Consider the following 11015-nt stretch of genomic DNA (forward strand, 5'->3'; position numbering starts at 1 on the left):
TGACGAGTTAATGGATGCAGCACACCAACATGGCACATGTATACATATGTAACAAACCTGCATGTTGTGCACATGTACCCTAGAACATAAAGTATAATAAAAAATAAAAATAAAGTAAACAAATAAATAAATAAATAGAAAAAAAAGAAAATGGGGCTAGGGAAAATGAGTTGTTCTATTTCCTTAATAGATTGAAAAATACAACTCCATGGGAAAAAGAAAAATTGAAAATGCCTATTTATACATGAAAAGTTGCTCAACTTACTCATAACTTAACACTCTATAAAAACTTGCATTTTCAGTCATGAGATGGCAAAGATAGTTCCTAGTGTTAATGGGAGTGTGGTGAGATAGGCACATTAATGAATATAAAAACTGATTCAACTTAGAGGGTAATTTTTAAATAGTTAATAAAAATCATGAGCAACAAATAATACTTATGCATTAAATAATGCTGAGTGTGGGAATGACTTTAAAATAATCCAAGGGATGAAAATTTTAATCTAAGAAAGTTGGTGCACATAAAATGAAACAAGATTAAGCATATATTTATGGTCCTATCCAGGTGAGGTGGCTCACACCTGCAATCTTAGCACTTTGGGAGGCCAAGGCGGGTGAATTGCTCGAGCTCAGGAGTTCGAGACCAAGCTGGGCAACATGGCAAAACTCCGTCTCTACCAAAAAAAAAGAAAAAAAAATTAGCCAGGCACGATGGTGCGTGCCTGTAGCTCAGCTACTCGGGTGGGTGAGAGGTGACATGATTGCTTGAGCCCGGAAAGTTGAGGCTGCAGTGAGCCAAGATTGTGCCACTCCATCATGGGTGACAGAACAAGAGCTATCTCTACATACATACATACATACATACATAAAAAAAATAATTGATGGTCGCTGGAGCAGGGTAGTGCTATATATAACAGTATAAGCACAGATAAGAAATACTTGAAGAATAAGTTGAATAGTATGAGAGAGATTGGTCAAGCTACAGTCAACCATTTCAGATATAAAGAAAATTACTTTAAAATAGAGGCAGTAAGACACAGTTCTACTATGTTATATAATTTACAAAGTCCTTTTTTAACTTTCACAACCATATGAGGGTTCATTATACTGCTTTCTCTACCTTTGTATATATTTGAATTTTTTCCCATAGAGTTTTTCCTAATGTTCATACCCTTTAAGTCAGGAATTCCATTTCTATGAATTTTGCCTGTACTTACATTGTACAAGCACACAACAATGTAAGTACAAAAATGTTATCTGAGGCAATAAAGGCAAAAACCTGGAAACAACCTAAATGTGCACTGGAGGGTTGGTTGAATAAATTACGGTTTAAATACAGTAATGTCATACACCCTTAAGAAGTATGGAAGTAAATTACATGAGGTAGACTGTGGAAAGGGGGAAAATATTAAGGGCATAATAATAGGTACAGTTTGATCACATTTAACTAAAAACAAAACCACACATGTAGATTTGTGAATGCATGTCATATATGTGCCCATATTCATAACAAATTCCTGGAAGGACAGGCGAAAAGCTTAACAGTGGTTACATCCGGTGAGGCAGGAGAGGGGGAGAACATTTCACGTTACATTTAAAATGAAAAAGAACTAGAATTTTTAAATCTTTCATCATTAAGGTGAGTGGCGTTCATTTAGAAACTACCAATGTTCAGGATCAACATTGGTAGGAAGTTTGCCTCAAAGAAGATTTAAATTCTATAGAGAAGTATAAGATGAGCTATGGCTCTTTTATTGCTGACCTTATCTCAGAGCCCTTAGCATACCTCTATCTCAGCCCTGATGATTGCTCCTAAAGCCAAAAGGCTAATATTATTATTATTTTTTTTTTTTGAGATGGAATCTCACTCTGTTGCCCAGGCTGGAGTGCAGTGGCGCAATCTCGGCTCACTGCAACCTCTGCCTCCTGGGTTCACACCATTCTCCTGCCTCAGCCTCCTGAGTAGCTGGGACTACAGGTGCCCGCCACCACGCCTGGCTAATTTTTTATGTTTTTAGTAGAGACGGGGATTCACTGTGTTAGCCAGGATGGTCTCGATCTCCTGACCTCATGATCCACCCGCCTTGGCCTCCCAAAGTGCTGGGATTACAGGCCTCAGCCACCACGCCCGTCCCTAATATTATCTTAAATAATTACTCTGAAGATGTAAGTAAGATCCTTTCTCGGTGTTAACCAAATAATTAAGGTTATTTATTGAGTAGACATGGGCCTATTCTATGGGGAATACAAAAGACTAATATTATAGTCCTTACTCAAAAAGTTTATAATCTAACAGAAGAGAAAATGTTCATACAAGGAAACAATTAATGCCATGCAAACACATGTACTCAGAAAAAGAGAAGCTGGTATGGGAATGAAGAGTCAGGATTTATGGAAGAAATAAGAGGGCAGATTCAGTCTCACAAGATTAGCCAGATTTAGACAGAGGGAACATGATTACATAAAAACACTAGAAACAATGTACAGAAATAAAAAAATTTAAATACTGGAAGACTCAATATGCCTGGAGATGGGGGAAGAAAAAGTATGAAATAAGTAACAAGTTCAAGGTTATACACATCTTTAAAACCTGGCAAAAATTAAGATTTTATAAAATTGGAAAAGATGAATTTTAAGAAGTGTCTGGCAGCAACAACGTGCGTAACAGGGTAAACTATTTTTAAGTCTTTGCTTCTTTTTGGCTTGCTTTCTTGACATTAAAAATAAAATAATGAACATTATTTCAATACCTCAATTCCAGATTCTAGTGGTCTCTTCTTCCTTGGTCCAATAGCTGCAAGAGCTGTGAGATTAGCATCTCTATGCTGTATCTGTGCAAGTTCCAATTGCTGTAACTAGAAGGCAGAAGAAAAAAAAAATCAATGTTTATACACATTCATGCTCAGAGGGAAAAAGAAACTGATTACTAAGCCTATTTCTGCATTCACCAAATAAAGTTACAATATAAAATAAACATTAGATTCCCATAACAGCCAAGGGCACATTTGCTGATTCTTTTACTCCAACTCTTTAGTTCTTAATCTCTATATGGAAGAGGCAGACCTCAGGTAAAGGAGAAGTACAGAAAAGAAGAAAGGCATCTAAAGCTTAATTTCTCCCAGTATAACCACAGATGAGAAATGCCTGAAGAATAAGTTGAACAGTAAGTTAGAGAGAGATTGGTCAAACTATAGTCAACCATTTCAGACTAAATTTACTTTACTTTAAAATAAAGACAGTTTTTGTACATTATAGCACATAGTTCTACTATGCTATATAATTTACAAAGCACTTTCTTAACTCTCACAATCATATTGAAAGGTGATTACTATAATATAAAAATTATACATCATCCTATTTTTATTAATGGAGACAGTAAGGCTCTAAGAGGTTAGTGCAACTTCATAAAAGGCACCACACAAGTAGTAAGTGGTGGAAACAGCACGTGGAGCAAAATGCTCTCATTAAAAACCTCTTTAGTACATCACACTTTCTCATTTGCAAACACAAGTCTTCAATTTACTCTATAATCTTCATGGCAAAATTCGAAAGTGATTTAGTACTGTTTTGTTGTACACCTTTCGTCATACTTAATCAAGAATGCCCAACTCTATAGGGTATAATGTTTTCGTATGTGGGCAAAACTATACAGGGGGGTGCATGAAAGATGTCCTATTAAAAGGCAGAAACTGCATTATTTCACTGAGGCAACTGAGTGTCAAATTAGGTATTGTATTTAAAAAATAATAATAATAATAATAACACCAAGGTGAGAAAGTCAAAATAGAACACCACTAAATAAATTCCTAAGCTTTTTCAGAAGAGAGGAATAATGTTCAGTTCCCATCAAAATGTTATTATTAATACTATGGAGGGAAAAGAGGAAAGAATCTGGGGCCGGCTGACAGTCACATATTCAAACAAGATCAAGACAGTCAACTGAAAGTAACCTGTTGAGAAACCCTATACATATATTGAGAATATTCTTTCAAAAGAGTACTAACCAAAATTTTTTAGCCCGTGTTTAAAAAAGAGCAGGTTGAAAACAAAAAGTAGTTTGTGGTGAAATAGTCAGTCTTAAGGAGATACCAAGTACATAAATTCCACTTTAAGATTACTTCAAATTGTTTTAATATTAGGGGAAAGAATGAATAACTGAAAAGGTAACCGAATCTTTAGTAAAGCAGAAAATAATTGCTACGTTCTGAACGTCTGTATCCCTCCAAACTTCTAATGTTGAAATCCTAACACCCAGGGTGACTGCTATTAAGAGATGGGGCCTCTGGAAGGTGATTAAATTATGAGGGTGGAGACTTAGTATCCTTATAAGAGAGACTTAAGAGAAACCCCTCGCCCCTTCCACCAGGTGAGAACATAGTGAAGTAAAAGTAGGCTCTAACCAGACACCGAATCTCCTGGCACCTTGATCTTGGACTTCCTAGCCTCTAGAACTGTGAGAAACAAAATTCTGTTGTTTATAAGCTACCCAGTCTAAGATAGTTCATTATAACAGCCCGAATGAACTAAGACAACCATTAATCAAAGAAAATGAACTAAGAACCATTTTCCACTTGCTCCACAAATTACAGGACAGAAATCCTTTTAAACTTTGTGTTTACTTATAAATAAACTGTTAGAAAAGTGTTTTCATAAGTTCTAAAATATCTTTTGTTGCTGCTGGCCTTTTTACTAAAAAATACAGTTTTAGAGTCTAATGCTGCCACAATTCAGAACTTCTAGGTGACAAAATAATGATTTTAGTTAATCTACCCTGCAGTACAAATCAAACAAGCTATATTTTAAAGTCCTTCCCTGTAGAGATATGCCATCTAAAAGATAGCCACACCAAATAAAAGATTTCTAAACTGACCACTGTCTTCAAATTCCCCTATGTGTAGTGTAACATTTTCTCCCATTCTGCAAATTATATTTTGGTTTTCTGAAGTCTCTCACACAAAATTTCAGAAAATTTTGCAAAAATCTAACAAAAATGGAAACTGACCATAGCTTTCATTGGCCCTGTATTTATAACAAGCTTTCTCAAAACCAATGTGTCTTGGCAAGCACAAAAGAGTAAAACCAGGTACTTTTAACCAGAAAAGGAGGAAGTTCTGAGCATTAATGCAAAACTGGCATTTATCGAGAATAAAGACTACAATAGTAACCTCAGTTCAATAAAAATAGCCATTGAGTTAGAGGCTTGCCTGTGGAAACAGGATTGCAAATGATATGATTATGTATCCAGAAAACCCTAAGTTATCTATATATAAAAAAATCCTCCTAAGACTGATAAGTGAGTTTAGCAATATTACAAGATGCAAGGTTGACACATGCAATAAGTAAGTTCTAAACACCATTAAGGTACAATTGGAAACTTAAATTTTTAAATGTCATTTATAATTGCTCTCTCCCAAATGAAATACTGAGATATAAATCTAACACATACAGGTGTATTTCTACGCTATAAATCACGAAATGCCTATGAAAGAAATAATAAATAAATAAATAAATAAATAAATAAATAAATAAATAAATAAATGGAGAGACATGCGGTGTCCAGGCTTGTAAGACTCAACAAAGATTTCAATTCTCTCCAAATTTATCCACAGACTTAACACAATTCTAATAAAATTTTGTTGTAGATATGGATAAGTTGATTCTAAAGTCTATATGGAAAGAAAAATGAACTAGAATAGCTAAAATCATTTTTTTAAGAAGGACAAAATTGGAAGAATAACACCATGCAATTTTAGGACTTCTTGTAAGGCTACAGTAATCAAAATAATGTAATACTGGCAAAGGAAAGACAAATAGGTTAACAGAACAAAACAGAGAATCCACAAATAAGATGTATATAAATATGGCCAATTGATTTTTGGCCAGGTGGGAAAGGAATGCAGTTGAGAAATGACAAAAATTCTCTCCTTGACTAAACTTCTGAATCCTCTTTTCAACTAGGCCTGAACCTTGGCCTAAAAAACATTAACACAGTTTCTAACAGCTCAAGGCCACCATTGTAGGATGGCCTTAACTTCCTTACAGAGCCTAACTGAAAAAACTCAAGTTTGCCAGAAGAATTTACTATTTGTTCCATCCAACATCTGACGATAAGGCCCCATCTTACAGCCTCTATGGAAAGGCAGCAGCTGATTAAAGTCTATTCTTACCACTTTAGTGTCTGGCATAGTCTTTTACACAAAAGTTGTGGGGCTGGGCGCTGTGGCTCATGCCTGTAATCCCAATATTTTGAGAGTTCAAGGTGGGCGCATCACTTGAGGTCAGGAGTTCGACACCAGCCTGGCCAACATGGTTAAAACCCCGTCTCTACTAAAAATACAGAAAGTAGCTGGGCATGGTGGGCACGCTACTTGGGAGGCTGAGGCAGGAGAATTGCTTGAACCCAAGAAGTGGAGGCTGCAGTCAGACGAGATCGTGCCAGTGCACTCCAACTTGGGCAACAGAGTCCAACTTCATCACAAACAAACATCAAATGTTGTTGGAACAACTGAATATTCATGTGCAAAAAAATTTTTAAAAATCAGTCTAGATCCAAACCTCACACCTTATACAAAAAATAACTTAAAATACAAATGTAAAACTATAAAAATGTATAGGAAAAAAACCATAGGAGAACATGACTTGGGGTCCAGCAAAGAGTCCTTGAACATGACACCCAATGTATATCTATAAGAGAAAAAACTGACAAATTGGACTGCATCAAAATTTAAAACTTTTGCTCTATGGAAAACACACTTAAAAGAATTAAAGGACAAGCTACTTTATTTCCATGTCTCCAATCTATTTGTCTTTCTTGCCTCATTGTACTGATAAGGACTTAAACTATAATGCTGAATAGTAGGGGTAAAAGCAAGTATCTTTGCCTTTTTCCTAATCACTGGAAGAAAGCATTCCGTCACCATTAAGAACGATATTAGCAGGGTTTTTAAAGCTATCCTTTATCAGCCTGAGGAAACCTCTTCCTTTTTAAAATTTCTTACTTTAATAGAGACAGGAATTTCGCTATGTTGCCCAGGCTGGTCTTGAACTCCCAGTCTCAAGCTATCCACCGGCCTTGGCCTCCCAAAGTGCCGGGATTACAGGCATGAGCCATCATGTCCAGCCAAGGAAGTCTCTTCTATTCTTAGATTCCTGAGAGTTTTCAGTCATTAATGGATTTTAAATTTTATCAAACATATTTCTAAATTAATTCATAGAATCACATGGTGTTTCTTAGACTATTAATATGATAGATTATATTGACTGATTTTCAAATATTAAAGTAGCTTTTCATTTCTGGAATATAATATACATAGTCATGGTATATTATTATTTTATATGTCAAATATCAATACATTCTTTTTATATCAAATCTAAACTAGATTTGATTTGCTAACATTTTGTTTGGGATGTTCATAAGAGATATTAGCCTGCAGTTTTCTTGTTTTGTAACATCTTTGTGGGTTTAACTGTTAGGGCAACAATGACCTCATAAAATGAACTGGAAGTGTTTCTGTCTCTTCCATTTTCTGGAAGAGGTTGTGTAGAAGTGGTATTAATTCTTCTGTAAATGTTCAGTAGAATTTACTAAAAATCTGTGCTGGTGTCTCTCTTAGAAGGTTTTAATTACAAATTCAATTTGTTTAATAATTACAGAACTAAAAAAATAAAAAAGATTACAGAACCATATCATCTTGGCTAAGTTTTGATAGTTTGTGCTTTTCGAGGTATTGGTCATTTAATCTAAGTTGCCAAACTTCTGCAAAGTTATGTGCTATATTTGCTTTTGGGGAGAGGTGTGTGGCAGGGGGACAGGGTCTCACTCTGTTGTCTAGGCTGGAGTGCAGTGATGCGATCTCATCTTACTGCAACCTTTACCTCCTGGGCTTATGGGATCTCAACTCTGGAGGATGGGAGCTGCAGTGAGCTGACATCTCACCACTGCATTACAGCCTGGGCAACAGAGCAATATTAGTGATTTCTCTTCTTTGTTTTTTCCTTTCTCAGTCTTACGAAAAGTTGTCGATAATGTTGATCAAAGAACCAGTTTTGGGGAACTTTTTTCCAAAGTCATTGATGAGTACTCAAAGATATGTGCTTCCTTCTGCTTGGTTTGGGTCTATATTGCTCTTCCTATTCCAGTTTCTCAAGGAAGTTTAAATTATTGATTTGAGGTCTTTCTTCTTTTCTAATGTAAGCATTTTCTCCCATCTTGTTACTTTAGCTTACCTATATCATTACCTGTGATTTGAGTTGCTTAAAGTTCCATTACAGATTTTTAATCCAACCTGAGAGTCTCTATCTTTTAATTGGTATATTTGAATCATTTACACTTCATGTAACAATTAATGATTAGATTTAGGTCTATCATTTTGTTTTCTGTATGTTCCCTCTGTTTTTCATTTCTCTGTTTCTCTTTTTCTATTTGGAATTATTTCAAACTTTTTAACATTTTAATTTATCTACTGTATTTTATATTAACTCTAAGTGTTTTATATTAATTTTAGTGGTGGCTCTAGGGATTACAATATACATATTTAAATTTTCAGTCTGCTCAGCATCAATATTTTACCACTTCAAGTGGAATATAAAAGCCTTGGCCATATATATGGCTCTTTATCCTCCATATTTTGCTGTAGTTGTCTTATATATTACATGTACATACATTGAAAATCTCTGGTGTTAATTTTTCTAATCCATGCATATGGTGAAAATCAATTTATCCTTAATGAATTTCACCAATCATCATTTTTTACATCAATCATATATATTTCATTAAACCTTTATTTGCATATGTTAGATTTATGATCCTTTAATATCTTATTTATTTTATTTTCTGTTTGTTGCTGGTGTTTAAAACTATAGCTGATTACTGAATATTAATTTAATTTTTACTAAGTCTGATACATAATTGTTCATATTTATGGGTACTTAGTGATACTGCAATAAATATACAGTGATCAGATGAGGGTAATTAGTATATCCATCATCTCAAATATTTATATTTTTATGTTAAGAACATTTACTACCCTCCTTGTAGCTACCTGAAACTATGTATTATTAACTATAGTCATCCTACAGTGCTGTAGAACTTATTTCTCCTATCTAGCTGTAATTTTGTAGCCTTTAACAAATCTTTCCTTATCCCCTTTTCCCCCAGACCTTTTCCACCCTCTACTATTCTGTTCTCCTTTTTACTTCTATGAGACCAACTTTGTTTTAGTTTTCACAGATCAGTGAAAACATACAGTGTTTAATTTTTCCTGGAACACTTAACATATGTCCTCCAGGTTCCATCCATGTTGTCATAAATGACAAGATATCATTCTTTTTTATAGCTGAATAGTATTCTACTGTGTATATATGGCACATTTTCTTTATCCATTCATCTGGTGTTGAGCACCTGGGTTGATTCTATATATTGGCAATTATTAATACGTATAGTGCTGAAATGAACATGGGAGTACAGATGTCTCTGTGACATACTGATTTCTTTTCCTTTCTCAGTACTGGGATTGCTGGATCATACGGTAGTTCTATTCGTAGTTTTAAGAGGAACCTCCATGCCATTCTCCACAGTGGCTATACTAGTTTACATTCTCACCGAATTCCCTTTTCCCTGGATCCTCGATGGCATTTCTCATTTTTTCTTTTTGGTAACAGTCATCTTCACTGGGGTCGAATGATATCTAGTTGTGGTTTTAATTTTCATTTCTCTGATGATTAGTGGCATAGAACATTTCTTCCTATACCTGTTGGCTGTTTGCATGTCTTCTTCTGAGAAATGTCTATTCTGATCATTTGCTCATTTGTTTGTTTTTTTTTTTTTTCTAGAGACAGGGTCTCACTCTATTACCCAGGATAGAATGTAGTACCATGATCATGGCTCACAGCAGCCTCAACCTCCTAGGCTCAAGTGATCACACTACTTACGCCTTCCAAGTAGCTAGGACTACAGGCCTATGCCACCATACATGGCTAACCTTCAGTTTTAAATTTTCTGTAGAGATGGGGTCTCACTAGGTTGCCCAGGCTGATCTCAAACTCCTGGCTCCAAGTGATCCCCCTACCTCTTCCTTCCGAAGTGTTGAGAGTACAGGCATAATCCATTGCACCTGGCTCATTTGCCAATCTGTTAATCAGACTGATTTTTTTTGCTGTTGAGATGCTTGAGTTCTTTGTATATTCTGGATATTAATCCACTATCAGATGAATGGTTTCTAAATATTTCTCCCCATTCTGTAGTCTATTTTTTTTACTCTGTGGATTGTTTCCTTTGCTATGCAAAAGTTTTTCATTTAACATAATCCATTTTTGCTTTTGTTACATGCACTTTTGAGGTCTTATTCATAAAATATTTTCCTGACATAAAATATGTCCTGAAGCATTTCCTCTGTTTTCTTCTAGTAGCTTTATAGTTTCAGGTTTTACACTTAGATCTTTGAACCATTTTGACTTGATTTTTTAATAGGGTAAGAGGCGGAGGTCTACATTTACTCTTCTGCATATAGATATCCGTTTTCCCAGCACCATATTTTTGAGAACATGCTTTCCCCAGTGTATGTTCCTGGCACCTTTGTCAAAAATATGTTGGCTGTAGACACCTTGATTAACTTTTGGATTCCCTATTCTGTTCCATTGGTCTACGTTTATGTTTTTGTTTTTATGCCAGTCGCATGCTATTTTGGTGGCTACAGTTTTGTAGTATATTTTAAAGTCTGGTAGTGTCATGCCTCCAGCTTTGTTCTTTTTGCTCATGATGGCTTTGGCTATTTGAGGTCTTTTGCAGTTCCATATGAATTTTCAAATTTATTTTTCCTATTTCTGTGAAGAATGCCCTTGGTATTTTGATAGAGATTGCATTGAATCTGTTGATTGCCTTGGGTAGTATGGTCGTTTTAACAATATTAATTTGGCCGGGCACAGTGGCTCACGCCTGTAATCCCAGCACTTTGGGAGGCCGAGGCGGGTGGATCACAAGGTCAGGAGATCAAGACCATCCTGGCTAACACAGTGAA

At 35.4% G+C, this 11015-nt stretch overlaps 1 protein-coding gene across 2 annotated transcripts in view; it reads right to left on the minus strand.

Moving 5' to 3' along the window:
- TAF4B (TAF4b RNA polymerase II, TATA box binding protein (TBP)-associated factor, 105kDa) overlaps positions 1–11015 on the minus strand; it is a 175942-nt gene that overhangs the window by 39153 nt on the left and 125774 nt on the right. For both annotated transcript variants that reach the window (XM_011988045.1, XM_011988044.1), the window contains exon 14: positions 2751–2855. In XM_011988045.1, coding sequence (XP_011843435.1) covers positions 2751–2855 — 105 coding nt within the window. The remainder of the gene's footprint in view (positions 1–2750; positions 2856–11015) is intronic.

The sequence above is a fragment of the Mandrillus leucophaeus genome, unplaced genomic scaffold (assembly GCF_000951045.1).
Source record: "Mandrillus leucophaeus isolate KB7577 unplaced genomic scaffold, Mleu.le_1.0 Scaffold322, whole genome shotgun sequence".
Classification (NCBI taxonomy): domain Eukaryota; kingdom Metazoa; phylum Chordata; class Mammalia; order Primates; family Cercopithecidae; genus Mandrillus; species Mandrillus leucophaeus.